Here is a 24,638-nt window from a genome sequence, read left to right on the forward strand (position 1 = left end):
AGAGGCAGAGACATAGGCAGAGAGAGAAGCAGGCTCCATGCACCGGGAGCCCGATGTGGGATTCGATCCCGGTTCTCCAGGATCGCGCCCTGGGCCAAAGGCAGGCGCCAAACCGCTGCGCCACCCAGGGATCCCTCTTTCATCAACTCTTGAAAATACTAGTAGCTCTTCAAATATTGCGTCCCCCCATTCTCTCTATTCCTTCCTTTTGTTAAATGTGTTAATTTTATTCCCCATCCATTAACCTTTCTTTCTTTGGAAGATTTTATTTATTTGAGAGAGATGGTGAAAGAGCATGAGCAGAGAAAGAGGGAGAAGTAGGCTTCCCCACTGAGCAGGGAGCCCCATGTGGGGCTCGATCCCACGACCCTGAGATCATGACCTGAGCCAAAGGCAGCCATTTAACCAACTGAGTCACCCAGCTGCCCCCTTGCCCCTTTTTAAAAGTAGGCCTAATGCCCTTTATGGGGCCCAGGGTGGGTCTTGAACTCATGACTCTGAGATCAAGACCTGAGCTGAAATCAACAGTTGGGGGCTTAACTGACTGAGCCACTAATTAGCTTTTCTTTCATAAAATCTTTTAAGTTTGTGCTGCCCTTTGTAATCTCCGTATATCTCTTCTCAGCCACTGTACTTTTCACTTGCATCTAATTTGCCATTTTTCTTTCCATTTCTAGTGAAGAAGTTTGGTTAATTTTAAAATCTTCTGATCTTTGTTGACACCATCTTTTTCTTGTCTCCTGGTTTGTCACCTTTAAACACTGGAATGCAGGGGATCCCTGGGTGGCGCAGCGGTTTGGCGCCTGCCTTTGGCCCAGGGCGTGATCCTGGAGACCCGGGATCGAATCTCACATCGGGCTCCCGGTGCATGGAGCCTGCTTCTCCCTCTGCCTATGTCTCTGCCTCTCTCTCTGTGACTATCATAAATAAATAAAAATTAAAAAAAAAAAAAACTGGAATGTGCTTAATTTCTGGTCTTTAATCTATCTTACAAACCTTGGTTCTTATTGATATAAATAGTAAAAGATTGGTCCTTATGTGTTTTGTAACTTAGAATAGTAAACCCAAGGTGCAGCAGGACTTTATCTGTGGGAACTCTCGTGTGACCTGGGTAGAGAGAGTGTCTCTCAGGAGTATTTTGTTGACCTCTGCTAGGTTTCCCAGGGATTTTGCCAGGCTGAGACCATTTTAGGTTAGATTCTCAGTGAGGACAAGTTGATACTATATCACTCAAGGCAGGGTAAATTTGAACTCAGAACTCGGATGAAGGCACACCCAAAATTATAGATTCTCTAGGGGTCTAACCCTTTCTTTCTCCTCTCATGGAGCCTAGGTCCTGTTATCTCCCTAATGTCAAGAGGTGATTTTTCTTAGAGTCTGCCATGAGAAATGAGGCATTCTTTTACGCCTTTTTGCCATGTGGCCGCTGGTGACATTCTTCATTAGGATAAAACTAGGTAATCACCTAAGTATCCACCTTAAAGCACCAGGGTGTTCCTGCAGGATTACTGAAATTCATTCATTTAACAAATTTGAGCGCCTGTGTTCCAGGCACAAGAATTACTACACCTGGGAGCTGAAGTACAGGTTTGAGATTTGCCCCCTGACATGCTTTCTGCTTTCCTTCTATAGACTGATAATGGTCTCCGGCTGCCCAAGAAGGTTGTGGATGCCAAGAGAAAGGTAACCATTTCTCATCTCCTCGAGTGGAACTGGATGTCTCTAGGAGCCCGTGCCGGCTGGCAGTAGACATGGCTGAGTTTACAAGCTACAAGGAGACCGCCTCCAGCCGCCACCTGCGGTTTAAGTTACAGAGTCTAAGCCGCCGCCTCGATGAGCTGGAGGAAGCCACAAAAAACCTCCAGAAAGCAGAGGATGAGCTCCTGGATCTCCAGGACAAGGTGATTCAGGCAGAAGGCAGCAACTCCAGCATGTTGGCAGAGATTGAAGTGCTGCGCCAGCGAGTGCTGAGAATTGAAGGCAAAGATGAGGAAATTAAGAGAGCAGAGGACCTGTGTCAACTGATGAAGGAGAAGCTGGAAGAGGAAGAAAACCTCACCCGGGAGCTGAAATCTGAGATCGAGCGGCTTCAGAAACGAATGGCTGAACTGGAGAAGCTGGAGGAGGCCTTTGGCAGGAGTAAGAATGACTGTACTCAACTGTGTCTGAGTCTGAATGAGGAGAGAAACCTGACAAAGAAGATCTCCTCTGAGCTGGAGATGCTCAGGGTCAAAGTGAAAGAACTGGAATCTTCTGAGGACCGCCTAGATAAAACTGAACAGAGTTTAGTGTCAGAGTTAGAAAAGCTGAAGTCGTTAACTCTGAGCTTTGTAAGTGAGAGAAAATACTTGAATGAAAAGGAGAAAGAAAATGAGAAACTGATAAAAGAGCTCACTCAGAAACTGGAGCAGAACAAAAAAATGAACCGAGATTATACAAGGAATGCTTCTAATCTTCTGGAAAGGAATGACCTACGGATTGAGGATGGGATCTCCTCCACACTGCCGTGCAAAGAATCAAGAAGGAAGGGCACGCTGGACTATCTAAAGCAGGTAGAGAATGAAACAAGAAACAAATCAGAAAATGAAAAGAACCGAAATCAGGAAGACAACAAAGTTAAAGATCTTAACCAAGAGATTGAGAAACTTAAGACACAAATCAAACATTTTGAATTTTTGGAAGAGGAGCTTAAGAAAATGAGGGCCAAAAATAATGATCTTCAGGATAATTACCTAAGTGAACAAAATAAAAACAAACTTCTAGCCAGCCAGCTGGAGGAGATCAAGCTACAAATCAAGAAGCAGAAAGAATTAGAGAATGGGGAGGTAGAAGGAGATGAGGCTTTCCTGTCCAGCAAAGGGAGGCACGAGAGGACTAAGGTGAGAGGCCACGGGAGTGAGGCACCTGCATCCAAACACACGCCCCGGGAACTGTCCCCTCTGCATAAGCGGGAGAGGCATCGCAACAGGGAGTTCGCTCTCAACAATGAAAACTATTCTCTGGGCAACAGGCAGGTTTCCTCTCCCAGTTTCACCAATAGGAGGGCAGCCAAAGCTTCCAACATAGGGGCAGTAGCGGACAGTGGGACTCAGGAGACAAGGAGAACTGAGGATCGATTTGCACCTGGCTCTTCTCAGAGTGAAGGGAAGAAGTCCAGGGAACAGCCATCAGTGCTTAGCCGCTACCCGCCAGCTGCTCAGGAGCACAATAAAGTTTGGAAGGGTACTCCCAAGCCAGGTACTGACAGTGGGTTGAAGGGAAAAGTGGAGAAGACCACACGAACATTTAGTGACCATAGCACCCAGGGATCTGTTCCCAGTGACATACTGGGTAGAGCTGACAAGGCTTCTGACACCTCCACTGAGGCCCCCTTTTGCAAGAGGGGGCCGGTACCTGGCAATGGAAGTCCATTAACTCAGGCCTCAGACTGTGGCAGTCCTAAGGCAGTTGGAACTCTGGCCTCATCTCGAAGATCTTCCTCAGAAGGGCTCTGCAAGGGCAAAAAGGCTGCTAGTGGCCCAGAGGCTGATACCAGTTTCCCAAATTCCAAGCCTCCACTTTTATCAAAGTATCCTTATAGCTCCAGAAGCCAAGAGAACATCCTTCAGGGCTTTTCAACCCCAAATAAAGAAGGTGTTGACCAACCCGTAGCAGTTGTGATGGAAGACAGCAGTCAGCATGAGGCCCTTCGGTGCCGAGTCATCAAGTCCAGTGGCAGAGAGAAGCCAGACTCAGATGATGATGTGGATGTGACATCTCTTGTCACTGCCAAGCTGGTAAACACAACCATTACTCCAGAGCCAGAACCCAAACACCAATCCAACTCTAGGGAAAAAGCCAAATCCCGAGGAGGACTTAAAACCTCCCTCTTTGAGAATGATAAAGATGTTGGGACAGAAAATGAATCTATGAAAACTGTCAGAGCCTCCACCAATGCCACAGAGTTCCCAGATGCCAATGGTGCTGGGGTAAAAAGCCAACGGCCCTTCAGCCCCAGAGAGGCCTTGCGGTCTAGAGCCATCATCAAACCTGTCATCATTGATAAGGATGTGAAAAAAATCATGGGAGGATCTGGAACTGAGGCCACAACGGAGAAGCAGAAATCCACCTCCAAGCCAGGGCCAAACAAGGTGACAAGCAGCATAACTATCTACCCCTCTGACAGCAGCAACCCTAGATCCACCCCAGGTGAGGCCCCGCGGGAGAGGCACACATCCACCAGCAACATCCAGGTGGGGCCAGCAGAGCTCACGTCAGTTAGCAACCACGTCAGCTCCCCCTTTGAGCTATCCATTCACAAACATGACATCGCCCTACAGTTCACAGAAGCTGAAAGAATGGGAGATGGACCCCTGAAGAACAGGCCAGAAACAGTGGTCTCTCGGAGCAGCATTATCATCAAGCCATCAGATCCTGTGGAGAGAAATAGCCATGCACCCCCAGCGGAGACAATCAGGTGGAAAAGCCATAGTGCCCCTTCAGAAGTGGGCTCTTCAGATGCCAGACATGTTACTGTGCGGAACACCTGGAAGAGTAGGCGAGACTTGAACTCTTTAGAAGACCCCCCAACTCGAATAGGTAGAAATGTGGAAGCTACCAATGCTTACACCCAGAGGGCCGCCACAGACTGTTCAGACCTTGGACAGTCCAGGTTGCACCTTGGTGAGCAGGGCACTCAAAGGGCAGGAAATTCAGGGGATGCCCCCGAGCTCGCCTCCAGAAGGACCCAGAGTAGTCTCACCGTGTCTGAGGTGCTCACTCGTCGGAATCGGGTGGGAGACGCCGCCACGGCTGCAGCCTGGAACCACTCGACAGGCGCGGTGAGCCCCACTGCTCCCCCTCTCTCCCTGGGCCCATCCTCTCTCCCTCCTCTCCTCCCGCTGTCCCTTCCTCTGGCCGCTGTGGCCCAGGGCTGGGAAATACTGGGTAGAGCTGGGCTGCTCGGAGAACTGCTGAAAATAAGGTGGGGTTAGCCTTGAAGGATGAAGTACACTGAAGAAGGTATTTTGGTAGAGAAGCAGCAGGAGTTTCCAAAACCCTCTCTCCCAGTTTGTCTCTTTCATCTGTGAAGGCCACACAAAAGGAGGTCTGGCCTCTGTTCTCTGGGTTTGCCAGGGGAGCCAAAGGCACTCCCTCCCCTTGAAGCCCCACAGAGCAGCGCCTAGAAGCTCCAGGGAAGCTGCTGCAGCCCCTGGGGAGCTCTGGGCGAGGGCAGCCCTGACCTTTCTGTGGTGCGTAGAGCTGAGAGCCAGGGAAGGGGTTCCCACAGCAGAGCTCTGCCAGCTGCTGGACGCGGGGGATGCAGGGAGCGAGGGCTCATTCGGGGCCTACTTTACATGCTTTGTGCCCACGTCACCTTCTTCTGCCCCAGACACCCGTCCAAGTCCTTCTATTCTCTGTCTGAGGGCAGGGCTGATACAGTGCGGCTCGTGACAGGAGAGAGCAATCCACGACCACCTCCTCATCTGAGGGTCAGAACAGCACCTGAAGGGGAAGCCTCTGGGAGGGTCTTAGATATGGAGCCTACGAGGATGTAAGACGTTTTGGACTTAGACATGGTTTCCTTCTTTTTGAAAGGCAGGTGATGGTGTATTAGCTTGAACCATTCTGTAAGTCCTTACAGGGTGCTCAGCCTCTGACCAAGCACTTGCACACCAGCTCAGTTTCCCAAGAGCCCTGCGGGCAGGTATTAGCCTCATTTCTTAGATACGGAAACTAAAGGTCAGAGACACCAAGTACCGAACCCAACACCGCCCAAGTGAATTACTGGAAGAGCTAAGATTTGAATCCAAGGTTCCTCCTAGTTTGGAATCCAGTGCTTTCTACCCTGCACCCTGACCCTCTCATTCATACTGTTCTACATTCTTTGATCTGCATTTGCTCAAAGGACCAGAGAGGACAGTGGAAAGGCAGAGTTCTGGTAGAAGAGGAGTGAAGACAGAGAGAGAGGTGTGTAGGTCTGAGGCTGTGGCTGTCAGAGAGCGAAGTGGGGGGGCTTAGGTATGGGACCTGAAGGGGAAGGCACCTGGCTTTTTGGTAGTTGGGAAGAAGGAAAAGCATGGTCTGGCTTCCTTTTTTTAGTATACTTCCTTGTTCCCCAAGCAGGGAGATGGCTCCCCCCAGGAAGCGTGCAGCCTGCACGTGCAGAGCTCAGGGACTGCCAGGCCCCGAGTCACGGGGCCAGCCGATGCCCCGTCCTACCCTACGAGCCCCAGCAGCTTCAGGGTGTCGTCTACCCTAGTTTCCAAGGAGTGTGTAAGTCAGCCTGTCCTCAGACCAAAACAAGTCTTTGTAGTTAGGGTATGGTCAGCCTACACTGTACTCCCTGCCAGGCTGGAGAGGACCCCTGGGGTAGGGAGCGAGCAGTCTTGTTACCCACTGCTGTCCTCCACAGCTCACTTCTGTCCTTTTTGGCACAGGAGGAGGGGGACGACTGCACACTCGGTGTCCACAGGCGACTGCACAACTCCCTGGAGCGATCTGAACTGCCTGCAAAGCAGGGGCCGCTGGAGCCTGGGCGAGCCCGGGCCGAGGAACGGTTACGGCCGGCCAGGCCCTGCGCTGAGGACAACTGAGCCGGCTGGGTGAGGTCTGCGGTCTCCTGTGCTCCTGCTTCTCTGCTCTCCTGCCTTCCTGCCCTATGAAGGATGCGAGGCCAGTTGACCAGGCTAGACTAGGCCGGGCCTTGGCTGGGAGACGCCGGCAGACCAGGCTATGGCTCGGGTCGTCTTGCCAGTTGGCCAGAGGGAATCAGAAACTACAAGCTGGACAAAGTCACCCAGGCCCAGCCTTCCCTGATGCATGAGTCCTCTCTCCTTGTTCTTGTCCCCAGGTCGGATGGGCCCCTCTGGCCCCCGGGTGGGGAAAGATACAGAAGCCCCTTGTATCCTCACCACCCAGCAGCAGCTGAAAGCTCCTCTCTGCTCCTCGGGGGGGTTGGAGGGCAGCCCCTTCAGTGTGGTTAGTTTCTTAGTCTCCTCACCGCATCGGTTCACTCCTTGTTTGCTCTAGGGGCCCAAGTACCCACGAGACTTAGCAGCCACCAGCTCCACCTGGGAGGCTTCCACTCCTTTCCCCTTTGGAGTTCCTCAGCCTGGGACAGCAGAAGAGGTCTGTGCTGCCTCTAAGAGACTATAGGACCAAGCTGTAGGCTGAAGCTTCTCTGACATAGCCCCCTGGCTGATGCTTTCCTGGGGGCAGAGCACACGGGTACCCACCTATTAGAATGATGTCCTATTCCCCTCGCCCCCGGCTCTCTGCTCACCTTCCAAAGGCACCTGGAAGCGCATAAGCCTCACGCATCTCCTTTCCTGGGCACCAGTAATGCTGCTGGCACTGCCCCGCTCCTCTCCTGTGGCGGGAGACTTCAGGCCAACTCCGTCATTTCCGCCATCAGAATACTCCTGGACTGAACTGGGCCTGACCCAGCGTACTCTGCCTTCTAGAAAGGGCCCAGCAAGGGGGAAAGTGGGCAGGAAGAAGTGTTTCCCGTCACTCCACAAAGCAATATTTCCATGAAAGGCATGGACTTTGTCCCTCTTCCTTCATCCCCTGTGGAGGAGGTCTCGCACTTTACCAAGCTGATGCATTCCTACAGAAGTGGGCCTTGGTTTCTGCAAACTGTCATTACGATGACTTCACTGGTGGAAAGGTAGTAAATGCCCACTGAGGGCCCCAGGTTTATACAGTGCATAGTGCAGCAAACCTTTCAGGAAGCCACATAAACAAAAATTAATTTCCTTATACCAGTCACGGCAGGGGTGGGGGTGGGGGGTTAAAAAGAAACATTTATTCTTGGCACTGCTTTTTGGCTACCACTCTCAGTTCAAAGAAGGGATCCCTCTTCAATGGCTAGATGCTGTTCCTTCGTAGTGAAAGAGCATTACTAGGAGTCAGGAAGGCTGTATGGCTCTGGGCAAGTCGCTGTCCCCTTGGGGCCTTAGTTTCCTTAGCTATAAAACAAATTCTTTGAAATGGTCTCTGAGGGTCCTAAATTTGGCATTCTGGGATTATTCTGTTTACACTGTCCTGTGGGTGGGGAGGTGGTGATTCTTTTAGAAGGTAGCATCCAGATGGGTTTGGGGAAGGTGTGCCCTCCCCCCCCTTTCCTGGGCCTTATTTTTTCCACATTTTAACATGAGGATGAACCAGGAGAAGCTCCCTTGGGCTTGTTCTTCTAGTCTGTAAGATAAGAGATTAGATGGCTTCTGTAGCCCTTTCGGCGCCAGCCTTGCCCACTTGCCACACAGTGTCCCCTGGCTTTCAGGACACAAGTTGGCCATCTCGTGTTGCTGTGCTTCATGAGCCATCTTCCCGGCCCACACTCCGTGTGGGAACCAGCTTTCACTCTGCCCGTGTCTGCCATCAGACCCAGGGCACACCTGGCTTCCTTTCAGGGATGGGAATGTTTTTGTGCCTACTTCCATTTTCTGGAGTTTTGCCAGTCTAAGAGCCTTGCCATGTAGCTGATCTTTTCTCCACAATGCTGCCTCAGATGCTCAGTTTAAGACGCTGTTTTCAAAATATCTTTCTGCTGCTTCTTCTGGATCACTGGCCAGAAACTCACTTGCCTAAGGCTGCAACCTCACGTGTAGCCTCCCCTGCCATTCTTCACTGGTTGGCAATCTTGAGAGTCCAAAGGAGATGGACCTTTGCAGGGGTCGTCTGAGGTTATAGGAAACCAAGTCTGTGGCTCTTCTCTACTGGTGGAAACAAAAGGGTGCCAAGCCATGCCTACAAAGATTTCGCCAATAATTCTTGTCTTTGGGCGTTGGAGCCCTGGATTCTGGTGCTGTAGCTCCTGGTGCCAAAGTCTGGATCTTTCTGTGTTGCAGCAGCACCAACACCTGCCACTACCCAAAATGCTCTGTGGAAGAGGGACAGCTGTGGAACCCTCTGGTCAGGGGCTGCTATCTTAAAATCTGAGTGCAATAGGGTTTGATTGTAACAATTATTTCAGGATAAATATTATGTTTCCTTAATCTGCATACTTTCTAGAACCATTGTAAAATAGATTTTATTTTTAAATGTCCTCAGCATTGCAGGAGATACCTTTTTAATAGCAAATGAAGGCTGGAGGCTTCGTTCCTCTGGGTTTCGAATGGCTGGCAAGGCTGGCTCTCAGATTCCAAAGTTGGAAGGCACCTTTCTGAAAAGCAACCTCTGTGTGACCATCTAGACCTCACTGTCAGGGGTCCTGGTGGAAATTTCCACATGAAGGGGAGACCTGGTAATCAAATAGCTGTCCACTCAACCAAGTACTCCCACTGTCCCTGCCAACAAACCTACTTTTCTGACAAACCTCTGCTGCAGTGTGGCTATAACTCCAGGTTTCACCTGCAGGTGGACAGTTGTGGGAGGGCTTCCTAATGAGCCCGTGGTTAGAGTAATTGAGGTGGCTGAATGCCAGAGGCCGGTCTCTCACCACTCTGGTATGAAAAACCACTAGAGAGAAAGCTGCAGGGATGGTAGGCAAAGAAGCCATGGCTGTTTTTGCATTGGAGTGGCAACGAAACAGCCTGGGTTGAAGGGATCTGCAGTAGAGCCGACGACTCCAACCTCAGCCACAGGCGAGTCTGCACAGAAATCCTGCGCCCCTCATGGGGTGTGGGGAGGCTCTGTTGATCTTGGACCTGTCATCCTGGGGAAGTTTTAGTGCTTTACATTTAGTGGGTTAGTGCCAAGTGCTACCACTTCCCAGTAAAAGTGCAGGGGCCAGCCTTGGGGTCCCTAGCCGCCTCTGTTGATGTGGGGTTTGTTGTGGTCACTCTGACAGGACTGCTTTGGAAGAGCTGCTTTTAGGGATTATCTCTTGACTACCCCGGGTGGGGCTCAGGGTTCTCCTCAAAGCCTCACAACCAAGATCATAGGAAAGGAGCCCTATTTTCCTGCTGCTTCACAGCTCAGAACATGTATTGAATGGAATGTATTTTTAAGAGAATAAAGTCTATTTTTTTGTATTTTAAAGATTGGGAGGGCTGGGGAAGTAGCCCTCAAAAAACTGTTAATGCATTACAGGCCCCTTTGCAGGGGGGCGTCAGTAGCCGTCAGTCCACATCTGCTTGTTCAGGCAGGTGCTCTGGTCTCACCCCTGCCCCCTTGGAGTCCAGGTGTGGCAGCTTCTACATTCCCACTCCAAGCATGGGACCGAGGAGGCCGGACCCTGTGGCTGGAAACCAGGGCGAAGCCATGAGCAGTGACTCGGGGCTCCTTGGGTGCATGTGTATAGTGGAAGCTGCCTGTCTGCATGTATCCTCTGGCTCGAATGCTGTCTGTTGGCTCCGCAGCACAATATGTAACCAATAAAGCTCCCTAGTTTCCATGGGCTGTGTGTGTGTGTGAGTCAGTGATGCCATTTTGTTGTCGTCATCTGAGTTCAGCTGCTGTCTGTGCACCGGTGCAGCTAGTATAGCTCACTGTGTTTTATTTAAAATAACTGGCTAATTAGTGATGCTGGAAGGACTGGAAACATGCTGGGGCTTGGGAAGGGATACGCCTAGCACCCACATGACTGGATTTAAACGTAGCAATGAAACAGTTGCTAGGATTCTTGGTTTTAGGCTTGTCTGCTGTCACACACGAAAACAGTGACCTGTCTCAAGGGGCCATTTATTTTAAAAACAAGGTTTTAAAGCACCTAACCCACCTGAGGCAACAATATTGATGGCAGAGCTGGGATTCAAATGCAGGTCACAGGCCAAAAGCCATGTACTTTCCACTGCGTGCTATTCTCAGCTCTATGCCACTTGCCCTGATCCTGGTGTGCAGATTCCCCCCATTGCTGTTAGTCCAGGACTAAGGAAAGCCTTCTCCATTTTCATCATCTTATTGTTAGCCCACCGATGTAATGTTCCTTCAAATCTAAGTATAAACCTCATTTAGACTAATTATAGGGAAGAATTGACTAACACACCAGTAAAAGCCAGTTTTCAGAAACATGATGTACATGCATTTATGGTAACGTCTGTTAGGAGCCCTTGAGGAACAGTTAACTGTTCCCTTCTTATAAAAACATTTTCCCTTATATGGCAAAAGGGACTTTGCAGACATGAGTAAGGATTTTGAAATGGGAAGATGATCTGGGTGGACCTTAAATGAAATCACAAGTATCCTTGTACAAGGAAGACAGGAGTATAGAACAAGAGAAGCAGAGATTGGAGTAATGTGCTCTGAAGATGAAGGGCCAAGAAATACAGCCACTAGAAGCTAAAAAGGCAAGGAAATGGAATCTTCCCTCAGAGCCTGCTGTGGTCATCTGTTAATAGCAGCAACAGGAAACTAAGTCACCCAAACCCTGGATCTTATCCTTTTGTGACACTTCCTAAAACTTTTATACCACTATGTTGGACAAAAGTGGAAAGTTAGCACATACCCATGGAGGGAGCCTGGGGAGTAAAGCCTGAATGGTCTGCCAGAGACCCACCCAAACTCTGTGCCTTATTTTACCTTAAAAATTCAGTCTCCTAATATCCATATGCTTGACCTATAGCTTCATACCCCTAGTGCAACCACCCCATAGTCCCAATGGGGAACTCTGGTTCCACTGGTCAAGCCCACTGCTTCTGTGGGGCCCCCCCTCAAGCTCATCTTCAGACCTCACCACTTTTCCCCCTTACATAAATATTTAAACATGGATAAAATTGGCATTTCCAAAGGCACAGCACCCCTATCTTATATATAAATCTAAGAGGGAAACAGAATAATTTTATATGAAGTTTTATTTTTAAAATATAAAAAACCACCACACACCAAAAGACTAACATGTCCTCTCACCACACTTGCTTACCTCAAGTCTTTAGGAAGAACACTGACTTCCACGCTAACGGACAACTGCCTCTCTAGCTCTAAGTCACTCAAAGGAGGCAACCTCCTTGGCCACCCGGCATCATGAGTTCAAGCAGCTGATCGGAGCCCAGATGCCAGAGTGAGTTTCTCAGTGGGATCCAGTATTGCTACGAGCTTTGCTTACACAGCAAAAGACACGCACATCGTCTGCTTCCCTCAGAACCCTTCAGTCTCACATGCTTGGGGACTGCTGTGCAGGGACGCCTGGCGTGGCCTGGCGAGGCAGAGTGTACATGGCACCCAGAAACTGGTCTGCAATCCTTCCTGCTTCTCGCAGCCCACTCAGCAGAGCACCATGGACAGTGGCTGGGTAGTTACGGATTGTATGTTCTCCAGCAAAGAAGAGTCGTGGAATTGGCTATTTCAGGGGGAAAAATTTTGAGAGAAAAGATCAGTGGGTTGCAAATAATAACTTTTATTTTTGTTATGTTTGAAATGCCTACTGGCCTTTGAAGGCTGCCCCACCAATCACAGACCATCATTCTACCAAAAAAGGTCTCCCTCATCAGCAGGCATTCTAGAAATGACCAGAGTAGAAATGTGACAAAACTCAGCCGAGCCAGCCTTAGTCCTAGGGTGATGCATAACTGCATCTGTTCTTATTTATCATTTAATTTCCAATTCTAGAGCTTCCTTTGCCTCCTACAGCACCTACTTGGTCAGAGAGGTTCCTGACTACTCTGTACAACAGATAATCCAGCATTTATTCTTACCCAGGAACACCTTTGCTTCTCAGCTCCAGAGCAGGCTCACAGGGTCTTGAAGAACCCTTGCTACTCTGGAGCAGAGTGTGTATCATCTAGATAAGGACCCCCCCCCCCCCACCCAGAGGCATATCCTGGAGACCCGTTAGTGATTGACACCCCCCAAAAATACTGTAAGTCATTACAAAATGGGGTGCAACTAAAAATGTTTTTCGTTTCTTAGGGGAAAAAAATCTGAATAAGGAAAAAGTAATTGGCTTATACTATGGGACTGCCTTGATTTACAGAGCCAGAATATGAGAAATCAGTGTTCCTCACTTCTCCTCTGCTCTTGATTATCAGAATGACTACAATCTAACAACAGCCCCCAAGACAGTGGCATCATGTTTGCCCTGAAATTTTGGGATACTGGCCTTTTCCCATATAAGCCCATGTAGTTTGCCAGTTTCTCACCTGTGGGGCACCTGGAATTGAGGGGCCAGGAGTGATTGGCTGAGCCATTAAATCATAGTCATTTCCAGATGATCCTGCAGCTACATATGAATAGGAGCCCCGGGCCCAGGGATCAGCACGCCAGCGAGATACCACAGTCTCCTTGGGCTAAAGGAAAAAGCACGGGCAGAAGTTACTACAGGACAGAGGACAAACCAGCCCTCTCGGAAAGGTGGAACAGCTGTGGCAGGTGGGGATACAACTGAGCAAGGAGGCAGGAGACACCAATTAGCCAAGTGATGAACTCCGTTGCTTTAAAACACAACACAAAGAGCTTCCAACCAAGATTCTACACTGCCTTGCCTGTGAAATCTACAGGTTTACCCAGGACTAGACCTTTATTCCCTCAATTCACAAAGCATTAATATGCCTTCTATGAAAGGAATCATAAGGATCTAGTGTTTCAGAGAGAAAAAAGTACCAGGCAATTCTTTGAGTCTGACCACTTTGTCTAAAAGGCAGGAGTGGTATGACTGCACACACACATACAATGGATGAGACCAGCAGGGATATGCAGCAAATAGTCTTTTCAATCTCCCAGCCCATGTACTGGGGGGATTTCTTGAATCCCACACTTACATCATAGACTCCAAACATTGGCATTCACGGAAACCTAGCACACACAATTCTGGCTGAAACTGTGCTGACCAATGTAAAGAGACTATGTCAAACCTGGCTCTAGTGTGAACCTTGATCCCCACTTGTCCCCACAACTTACTTACCTGAGGCACTGCACTGCTACCAAAAATCCCTTTGAGGATGGCCAGGCATCGACCGACAATCACATCATCACTTATGTTTTCCATGATGCCAGCAGCTTCTCCTGCCACTAGTGCCAATAGTATTGGAGCTAGGGAAACAGAAAGGACAATTCTAGGGTTTTCCTACAGACTTTTCTCAAGAACCTCTTTATCAGGCCCCACGTTATTCTGGGCACTCTGAAATCTGATGACCAATAGACATGCAACTCTTGTGCTAGAGACAAGTTTTATTATTTTTTTTAAGTTTTATTTAAATTCAATTTGCCAACATATAACACCCAGTACTCCTCTCATCATGTGCCCTCCTTAATGCCTGTCACCCATTACCCTATCCCCCTACGCACTTCCCCTTTTGCAACCCTTTGTTTCCCAGAGTTAGGATGGAGACATGTTTCTGAAATTGCAACTCAAAAATCTATCCCTAGAAGGCAGCTGGCAAACTCTAGTGAGTAAAGTGTGACTCATGTACTTAACCACTTATAATTTTGCAGAATATAGAAATGTTGAAGATACAACTTTGGATCTTGCTAAGAAAACCAACAGGTATTCCTATATTTAGGCATAGAATCCTTAGCCCTGACCACCTTAGACAGCTTGCTCCATGGCAAGAGCTATATCCTTTTAACTATTCCAGGCCGCTCCAAACCCATCACCACCTTCACCCACCCATTTGGTGAATATTTATGCAACATACTTCTGTAATAGGCACAGTACAAGATGCTGGGATATAAAAGCTATAAACTATACAACTCTACAGATCAACAGGTAAGTATCACATAGCTATAATTATGAACTGGTAAAAGCAATGAAGAAAAACAGGATAGAAAGAAAATACAGGGACTTAATTCAGATTTGAGACAGTGGAAGGCCATCATGGGAAGGAAGAGAAGGAAAAAAAAAGCTCCTCAGGCCCAGACCACATAGTACATGCAGAGGCCTTGAACCAGAAGACAAGAAATAGAGATAACATTTATACGTGTATTCATAAAATATATAAATATTTTAAGCACCATACAGAAGAACAGTCGAATTACAGAAGAAATTAAAACAGGAGGTAGGAGTTTGATACATACATTTTAAAGGAAGTGATCAAAGATTCAGGGGCCAGATACAAAAGTCTGAGAAGGAGGAATACAAGTTTCCCCTTATGGGAAGCTTCCCTGGTTCTGGGCTTCCTTGGCTGGGTTGACTTTACAGGCCTGTTCCTAGACTGTTCGCCTCCTTAGTGTATTTCCCACTAGGCTGTGAGCTCCTTGATGGCAGGTGTTTCTCCCACCCCACCCCCATATCCCCAAGCATCTAGCGGGAATTTCTGAAATTGCTAGTTGAGTTGATGAAAAATCAAGACATACGTATTTGAGAAAAACCAGAATATTCCTAATTCTCTGTTCCTATAAGGATATGAAAAAGATTAAAACCAGGAGCAGCTACCTTTATAGAGGTTCCAGAAGAGGAAGAGTTCACCCCTGCTGGCAGTTGTACTGCCGACATGCCCGAACAAATTGACACTTGGATCCCAGAACACACGGTCAAAACACAATACCACCTATTGTAAAAAAGGAGCACATGAACTGATGACAGGGCTCAGAGAACATGGCTTTAAGCATAGCTGTACCTCAAGAGGTAATACTTCTTCCTTAGATCTTATTAAAGTTTCTCCTAATCTACTCACAATTTAAGCCTAGAAATCCCTATTATGAATGTGTTACTTCAGACAATATTTAGAGCTTAGGTTTGCAAGGTGATCCCAGAATAAGTCCTCATGGATATTTTATATATATATGAAATTAGGCACTGAAATGAATGAACTGACAGGCCTCACCCTGATATCACAAAGCTGGGAGCACAGCAAAACGTACAAAAACAACACCCCCATCCTCTCTGACTGGAGAGCCCGAAGGCTGGTATTTGCACAATGGGTATGTGGAGAGGTGCCTAGGCAAGTTACCTTGTTAAGGTTGCCAAATCCCATCCTTTGGACTGCAGATGTTTTCCACTCAGGAAGAGGTGGCACAAACTGAACGGCTGGTGGCTGCTGCTTCAATACCCCCAAGGGAAGGGTACAGAGAACTGCATCACATTTATAAATAAAGGTTTGACTTGTGGACCGGGTATTCACAGCTATCACTTCACATCCTAGAGATGTCAGAGGGAAAAGACTTTAGTGGCGATAGGGATGGTATTATTGAACATTCAGTGCACTGTAGAATCTATACACTATCTCAGTTAATTCTTACCATAAGTTTGTAAAATCTGTTCTATTTATTTTTTAATAGAAGAAAACTGAGGTGGTAGTGAAGTAAGTTTAGACAAGGCCACACGGATACTAAGTGCCAGGTTTCAAATTCTAATAGTCAATTTCAGAGTCCTGAATCTTCAGCACGGTGCTTGTCTTACCTTTCTGATACACTAGTGATCTTCTGGACTAATTTAAAAACATTATTATTTACTAAGGATTAAGTAAATGTAGACCAAAGTGAAGAATAAATGTAACATTACAGGCAATGCCTCTACACCATGGTTAGGTGCCTACTGAGGATCAAGTGAAGAATGACACTGGGAAGACCGTGGTGCAGTTACATGATGCCACTGGAAGCGCAGAGCATGCTATTCTTGCAAATGCACTGTGATGCCTCGCTTGCCAGAGTCTGAATAAAGCTCAGAGCTGACCACAGAAAAAGCACTGAAAAGAGGTTAATGGTATTTTTCTTCATTTGTGTTTGATTTTTTTCTTCAATAAATACCTATTTATAGAATTTCAGAAAATATATAAGTAGCTCAAAATTTGTACAACAGCTCAGTTCATGCCTACTTTCTCACTGTTCTTCACCTGCCTGCAGATGGCTATTTAAAGGCTACAGGATTCACTATCAGCTAGAAGCTGCATATGAAGGGAAAATTAAATGGAAGGCTGCTTCAGGGGTTATAAAACAAAAACAAAAAACAGGGATCCCTGGGTGGTGCAGCGGTTTAGCGCCTGCCTTCGGCCCAGGGCGCGATCCTGGAGACCCGGGATCAAATCCCACATCGGGCTCTCGGTGCATGGAGCCTGCTTCTCCCTCTGCCTATGTCTCTGCCTCTCTCTCTCTGTGACTATCATAAATAAATAAAAATTTTAAAAAAACAAAAACAAAACTGTGGTAGTCTCCACAATTCTAGAAAAGTGACCATGAAGGGCAAGCAAGCAAGGTTGATGGCCACATCTTCACTTGTTATGAGGGCCCTGGGGGAGGGGACTGGGGCTGACTAGTTATCATCAAGTTCTGGACTACTATTTCCAAAAGTGGGTGGACAGCGAGTTCTCTGCACTCCACATTACATGTGGTCTGGAGTCAGCAACAGTGAGCACTGAGCCTTCTGCCCATGAGAATCAGGGCAATTCCATCTGTGAAGTCAAATTCTTAGCAGACTGCTCCTAGAATCAGAAACCAGCCTGAGCAGTTAAGTTAGCCCACCCTCAACAGGAGAGGCTAAATGGATCTAAACAGCAAGACAGAAATGGTAAAATACACGAGTGGGTCCCACTGTGCCCAGAGGCCAGAATCCTGATATTTAAGAATACTGGATGCCTGGGTGGTTCAGTCAGTTAAGCATCTGCCTTTATCTCAGGGTCCTGGGATTGAGCCCTGCATCAGGCTCCCTGCTCAGTGGGGAGTCTGCTTCTGCTTCTCCCTCTCCCCCACTGCCCTCCCACCTGTGCTTTCTCTCTCAAATAATAAATGAATCTTTAAAAAAAAAAAAATTCAGCAAAATTAGATCCAAACTTACTGGTAGTTGTTACAACACCAAAGTAATACATGTAACAAACTGGAAACCCTACGACTTGCCTCAATTTCTTGGTTTTGGTTTGCACACTCATCAGATTAGAAAGCCCAAAGATATAGGCTCAATCCTTCTGTCAATGCAGATTTTTAAAATTAGAAGTCATAGTTTATAGGGTTTTATGAGAAAATATACCTAGTATTTTTTTTTCCTGAGGTAAACTAAAGATCAGTACTGCGTTTCAGAGTAAGAGATTTATCTCACCAGTGAAGCAGTGACATACCTGAAGCTGTGTAGCGAACCTGCCGCACTGCTGTATTCAACTTAATGTCTAGGCCTTCTGCTAAAGCCACAGGCACACATGAGTAGCCATTCCTCACTGTCAGGTGGCTGCCAGTAAACTCAAAGTCGTCGTCCTAAAGAGAGAAAAGTATACCCAACACGCTCTTAATCTCTATCATACATACTGGGTTCTATAAGATTAACACTGAAAAACAAGTTTGTGGAAAACAGTCAATACTGTAAGGCAGAAATTAAAGAACCACCACTCAGTATTTAGTTACATCTGTCCCAGGAACTAGAGGGAAAAGAAAAAAATGTTTCACTGTCCCAAATGGCCATCTCTGGGCAGTGAGATGAGGCAGCGTCTTCTTCCCTAGATCAAGTTTTCTCCTCACAGGCCTACACTCGATCTCTCAGTCCAGGCTATCCAAAGGAGGTGGGCTCTCAGACAAAGATGATTCAATAAGTTCAGGTGTCGGTCTGGCCTCTGAATGCATTAAAGAGTGGGCAAAACCACCATCCTAATTACTTACATTTCTTTTACCTAGGAGCAAAATCAGTTTTTATTTCTTTAAGTTACAGTCTTGAAAGATAAGGAAGACTTGCAAAACTAAAATTAATCAAATTAGATAAAAACAATCTGGGATTATAAAAACTGGCCCAAGAGGATCTAGTAAAGGAGTCAACATTTGGCCTGGAAGGAATCCCAAAATGATCTAATTTCTTTGAATTTACTGAAAAATTTTGAAGGCTAGTCAGTATTTTCTAATCTCATGGAATTTCTAGGGGAAAGCAGGGCATGATTCTTTCAAGTTATATAATACTAGGTTAGGAGAACTCTCCCTACTTAAGTGAATGATTCATCTCCCCATACCCCAAATAAGATTATGAATGGACACATACTGAAACTTCAAATGATAAATCAGTGACTAGGAAGGGTCTAAATTTAGTATTTACATGAAAAAAACAACCAGGAATTCTGTTAAGATTTTTACCACTAACAGGTCCAATCCTCACTGTAAGTTAAATACTAAAGAATATGAAAGTATATAACCTAAAGATTAAGAATTCAAACTAATTAAAAAAAAAAGAATTCAAACTAATTTTACTAGGAAAATGTAAAATAGAAATGAAAATATGTATGTGTATGTAAAAAAAAAAAAAAAAGGAATATTTATTTCTGTAGTCTTAGGTCTGGCCAAAGTCTCAGATTTAGAGATCGATTCATTCAATATCTAAGAAGCACTGTGATTTCTCACCAGCTCAAGAGTAACTCACACTTAAAATACTTAAGAATAATTTGACAAAAGACATGTAAAACTTGTACACTGAAGAACTGTAAATTATGGCTGAAAAATATTAAAGAAAATCTAAATAAATGGAGAGATATACCATGTTCAAATCCCAATCAAAATCCCAGAAGGTCTTCTATAGAAATTTCTAAACTGATTCTAAAATTTTTATGGAAATATGTAAGACCTAAAGTAGCCAAAATGATTAAAAAAAAAAAAAAAGGTTGAAGAATTTATACTACCTAATTTCAAGACTTACCATAAAGCAATAGTAAACTAGACTATGATAGTGGCATGTGGACAAGTGAATTAACAGGAAGGAGTAACAAATAGTTTAACATATGGTCAAATGATTTTTCAACAAAGGTACCAAGACAAATGAAGAAAAAGGGTGGTGCTAGAATAATTAATGAGATAACCATGGAAAAATATGAACTCTATTCTCATCTCTCATTGTACACAAAAATTAAAATGAATCACAGACTTAACATTAGAGCTAAGTCTATGAAACTTTAGGAAGAAAACAGGAGAAAATTTAGTTACTGAAATTTAGACAAAGATTTTTCAAGATACAAAAAAGCACAAAGCTTTTAAAAGAGAGTTGAGAAATAGGAACTTCATAAAATTAAAAAGTTTTGCTCTTTGAAACATACTATTTAGAAAATGAAAAAGGAAGTTGTGGACTGGAAGAAAATATTTACAAAACAAAAATCTGACAAAGGAATTCTATCCAGAATCTAAGGAACATAATTAACTCTTACACAATTTAGTAAGAGGTTAACCAGATTTTTAAATAATGGGCAAAAGATCTGAACAGACTCTTCACCAAAGAACTGAAAAACCAATGGCAAGTAAATACATGAAAAGGTGCTTCACATCACCCATCATTCAGGAAATGCAAAAATTACCACCACAATGAAACAGGTACTATACACCTGTTACAAAGGCTAAATTTTTAAAAACTGGCAATACCAAGTGTTGGTAAGGATGTGGAACAATTAGAACTTTCAAACACTGCTGGGGGGAATGCAATTTGGAATAGTTTGGAGCTTCTTAGAAAGTTAAAAATCTACATAAGATCCAGCAATTTCACTCCAAAGTATATATCCAAAAGAAAGACATGAATATTCATGGCCCCAAAACTTGGAAATCCAAATATCCACCAATGTATCAGTGTATGGATAAACAATTTATGGCATATCCATACAACAGAATACCACTAAACAATGAAAACGAACAAACCACTGATACACACAACGACAAATATGAATCTCAACAATTTGCTAAGTGAAAGAAATCACACACAAAAGGCTATATTCTGTATGATCATATACCATACAGTTCAATTTATATGTAATTCTAGAAAAAGCAAACTATAATGACAGAAAGGAAATCGGGGTCATCTTAGGTCAGGAGTAGGAGGGCTGGGGACTGACTGCAGAGAGGCAAGAGAACTTTCCAGGATGGAAATGTTCTCTATCTTGATTGTGCTGGTGATTCAGGACTACGTATGTCTGGCAAAACTTCAAGCTATTCGTTTAAAATAGGTAAATTGTACTGTATGCAAATTCTCTCTCTTACAGCTATTTAAACACACACACACACACACACACACACACACACACACACACACACACATTAACAGTTGCTCCTAAGAGCCTTCCCCCCAAAGACATGTGCAACAAAATAAATGACAAAGCAACTTTACCTGATCCCAGTGTTTAAGGGAGAGTGTAGAGAGAGGTGTGGCATTAGCAAATTCAAGATTTGCAAAATGCCAATCAAGTATTTGTCTGTCTCTCGATGAGAGATATACGTCACTGCAAAATGAAAACAGAGAGGTGCAGGTTATTAAAGGAAGGACAGGACTACTGTGCTCAGTGGACTGATGCAGACAATCTCAATAACTGAGAGAACCTAAGCCTGGTACTGTGCCTTATACAAAGAAATGACAAGTCAAAAAACAGGACCTTATATGTCTTATTAACTCCTTTATTATTGGTGCCTAGAGCAGTGCCAACCTCTACTACATAAAGCAAATTACTATCAGGCTTCATTTGTCTAGGAGAAAAAAAAAAAAAGACTTCTTCACATGGGTACCTGGCATTATAAAAGCTTATTTGTTGTATAAATAAAGCATGATTTTTTTTTTTTTAAAGCAAGAATGGGTAGCATTCCCAAATACAGAACAGAGTAGATATGTGGGGGCCAGATGCACCACGGAACACACACTATCAGCATACAAGTATTCACTGTCAAAAATCCAATGAAGTGTGACTTTCTTAGCCCTCAGAATTATGGGAATTTAAAGCAATATGACCTTCTATTCTACTCACAGAAGACAATATATTTCATTCAAATATTAGATCTTATGGAGAAAGGTTTTCGTTTCAAAAACATATTTTTTAAATATTTAGGGGATTACTACACATTAAAATTACAATCCATTCATTGAATAGTGCTCTGTAATTTTCCTTCTAAATATAACAGAACAGCAAAAGCTATCCCTCTGAACATTTGTGTTTTCCTCACCTTGGGGGATTGGCTTCCAATTCTTGAAGTTTTTCTTCTAGTTTTCCTTGTGTTTCCGCTAATTCATCATATTCCTGATAAAATTAAGAGAACTGGGTCGATCTTCATGGGGCAGAGACCAATCTAATTATTTATACCACAAAGTGTTAAGGCCTGGACCACCTCTCTGTCCATATCTGGGAGTATGCCTCAAGCTTAAGGCTGGATCAGGGCTCAGGGATGGTTGTTCTTAGAGACAAGTTACAATGTGAGCCTCAATGAACATGAGGGGGAGAAGGGATGCAGAGGGCATACAGGAGAAGAAAAAGGAAGAATAGCATACTGGGGTACTACAATTTTAGTATATGTGCTGCAGAAGCGAGCACAGATACTGGGGTGCTACAAAGCAAGAATGAAAAAGAACAGCAACTACTTCCTGTACCCTTACCATGTCCCTAGCATGGGCTAAAGCTTAGATCTCTTACAAAGGAAAAGTATTAACACTGTGTCACAGATGAGGTGACTGAGGAATCTAAGATCTCATGGCTAAGAGATACTAAGTTAGGGATTTCAATCAATTTGATATCAAATGACTGAAGTTATGTTCATTATCATTATTCTAAGCTGACAGGGAGCTAACCTGAGATGTAAGTTAAAGTACAAGACTGTGAAAACAAAGTAGAAATTCTGCAGAAAAAGCAGATCTCAAAGCAAACTAATCCATTCAGTCCCTTTGGGTTCTGTGTTCTAAACCCTCTCTCTTCCTACTACATATACCTGTGATTGGTTAGTGGTTCTCCCTTTCCAAAGTTTCCCAGACCTATGGTCTTTCTCAGGATTCCAAGGAAAACCACCTGGGCATGTATGTGTACCACACCTTACATAGGGCGGTCAGATCCCTGTGTTTGCTTTTCACTAAGAACTCGGCAGTGATGTCTCTGGGTGGCTTGACCTCAGATGCTTCTTTGTACTGCTGATGGAGTTCTTTAATTTTCTCTTTCAAATTTACCATCTAAGAGAGAAAAATACAAATGTACCATTTCAGATAGTGATGTAATCCAGCTCCAAATCACATGCTTTGGTTCATCCCCTAAACTATTATACCCAAAAAGGTTACAGTGCAAAATCCTTGAAGTTCTGAAATACCTCTTCTACATCATGACATTTTAGAAGAGGAAAAAATCCTGTATGGCTCAACACAGACGTATCACATTATCACAGAAGTAAGATCATCTCTGTCTTCCAAAACAAATGAAGAACCAGGAGTGTTCCAATAATAATAATAATAATAATAATAATAATAATAATAATAATAAATCTATCTATATCTATATATCTATCTCAAATTCCAGGAAAAAACAAACACCAATTTAGCTTACTGTTTTGGGGAACAAACTGTCATGATTTATTTCCTAAATTATGTAAAAGGCTAAATCACCACACAAAACCTCCCAGAGCCATTCCTAATGTTAGTTTCTCAGCTTTCTGATGGTACTGGACCCTAAGAATCTGTGCACAGACATCTTCTCATTTGACAGGATAAAGAAACAAGGCACAGTGAGAGAGAGTCAAGAGTCTGGTCACAAGATGCACTCAGATTTTGCATTAAAAAGCCCCCCACAGAGGATGTCTCACTTCATGTTTTCTCCCTAAGTTGGTATTATGTTTGCAGCTGGTAGGATCAGGAGAAAACAAATGGTTTCCCAGTCGAGAACCGGGCCTCTGGGAAGTGGTGGGACCTCTGGGAAGTGGGGGGAAAGAAGGGCACTCAGTAGACACAGCACTGAGGAATATTCCCATCCTGGCACCTCAAACGAAATAATTATGGCAGTGAATTGTGGTTCTGGCTGCTGATTTGTTGTCCTCATCAGTGGCAACTTGACCCCAGCACAGCTCATTTCCATCTCATCACAGAATCCAGCAGAAGGCACTGGGCTAACTCTGCCAAAGGGAACCCAACACAGCAAAGATCTATTTCCCATGGCAACAACCTACCAGTAGTACTGTACTGAAAGACTGACAGATAAAACTACCCCTTTTGTTAGTCACTATTTTCTCAAGAATAATGAGCCCTAGCTGGCGGACCCTCTCTCCCCTGGAGGAAAAAAAAAAACACCTAAAATTTTTTAAAGCATCTCCCAACCAATGCATCTTCAGGTATAAAGAAAATCTAAAATTTCACCTTATTAAGAAGTTCTTTCAACTCCTCCTGAGTCTTTACTATCTTCTTCCAATGTTCAATTTGCTCATCTTTGACATGCTTTTCTTGTAACCTAAAAGAGACAAAATATATGCCTTGGCCACACTGCCAGCTTTGTAGCCCAAGACAGGAACCTATCAAAGGCATTCAAGGACACCAAGGCCCACTGAAATTTCTAATACTCTGGGACAAGAAAGGTGGCAAATTATTTTCTAGGCTATGTTAAATATAGTTTAGTACCTTATATAAAGCTGTGAGTTTTAGAATTGAGAGGGGCCTTCAAGGATCATTTATTTTAAATGGTTTTACTTTGGGATTTAATTAATTTGCATGAAAATAAGTTAAAAAATAGCTCAAATAAGACTTGCTGAAAAATTTAAAACACAAATAGCAAATCTCTAAGTGGAATTCACTGTACAATAAGCAGTTTCAAAATACTTACTGAATGACAACTTCCAATGCCTGGCCAAGGGACACAGGCTTATTATTGAGGACATTGAAGTCTAGCTGGTGACTAAGGTAAGACGTAGCTTCTAACAACCGGTTAAACTCTTGCTCTACCATTTCATCTTTCTCTTTAGGAACCTGCAAATCCGAAGTATAGCAGAGTTGGTCCTTATAATAAGACTAAACATAACCATCCATGAAAACACAAATGCTCTACAGTTTAAAAGGTCAAAATATGTACCTCAAAGGGGGAACCTTTGAGGACAATGATTCCATCTGTCAATTCCATTAAATGAGGTATGAAATGTTTTGGCCCTGATAGTTTCCTATTCTCCCAAGTTTG

The 24,638-nt window shown here is 44.6% G+C and overlaps 2 protein-coding genes across 11 annotated transcripts in view; one reads left to right on the plus strand and one right to left on the minus strand.

The window, feature by feature from the left end:
• LUZP1 (leucine zipper protein 1) overlaps window positions 1–10,324 on the plus strand; it is an 89,810-nt gene extending 79,486 nt beyond the window's left edge. For 7 of the 8 annotated variants that reach the window (XM_038531646.1, XM_038531647.1, XM_038531645.1 and 4 more), the window contains 2 exons: window positions 1,633–4,820; window positions 6,420–10,324. In XM_038531646.1, coding sequence (XP_038387574.1) covers window positions 1,752–4,820; window positions 6,420–6,575 — 3,225 coding nt within the window. In that variant the 5' untranslated portion in view covers window positions 1,633–1,751 and the 3' untranslated portion in view covers window positions 6,576–10,324. The remainder of the gene's footprint in view (window positions 1–1,632; window positions 4,821–6,419) is intronic. The other variant, XM_038531652.1, reaches the window with a different exon arrangement.
• Window positions 10,325–11,699: 1,375 nt separating this feature from the next.
• KDM1A (lysine demethylase 1A) overlaps window positions 11,700–24,638 on the minus strand; it is a 61,706-nt gene continuing 48,767 nt past the window's right edge. For all 3 annotated transcript variants that reach the window (XM_038531655.1, XM_038531654.1, XM_038531653.1), the window contains 11 exons: window positions 24,291–24,433; window positions 23,831–23,921; window positions 22,526–22,660; window positions 21,670–21,743; window positions 20,846–20,957; window positions 17,847–17,979; window positions 15,750–15,937; window positions 15,233–15,347; window positions 13,763–13,890; window positions 13,002–13,148; window positions 11,700–12,202 (listed from right to left, as the gene is read on the minus strand). In XM_038531655.1, the coding sequence (XP_038387583.1) occupies window positions 12,017–12,202; window positions 13,002–13,148; window positions 13,763–13,890; window positions 15,233–15,347; window positions 15,750–15,937; window positions 17,847–17,979; window positions 20,846–20,957; window positions 21,670–21,743; window positions 22,526–22,660; window positions 23,831–23,921; window positions 24,291–24,433 (1,452 nt within the window). In that variant the 3' untranslated portion in view covers window positions 11,700–12,016. The remainder of the gene's footprint in view (window positions 12,203–13,001; window positions 13,149–13,762; window positions 13,891–15,232; window positions 15,348–15,749; window positions 15,938–17,846; window positions 17,980–20,845; window positions 20,958–21,669; window positions 21,744–22,525; window positions 22,661–23,830; window positions 23,922–24,290; window positions 24,434–24,638) is intronic.

This window comes from Canis lupus, chromosome 2, assembly GCF_011100685.1.
Source record: "Canis lupus familiaris isolate Mischka breed German Shepherd chromosome 2, alternate assembly UU_Cfam_GSD_1.0, whole genome shotgun sequence".
NCBI lineage: Eukaryota > Metazoa > Chordata > Mammalia > Carnivora > Canidae > Canis > Canis lupus.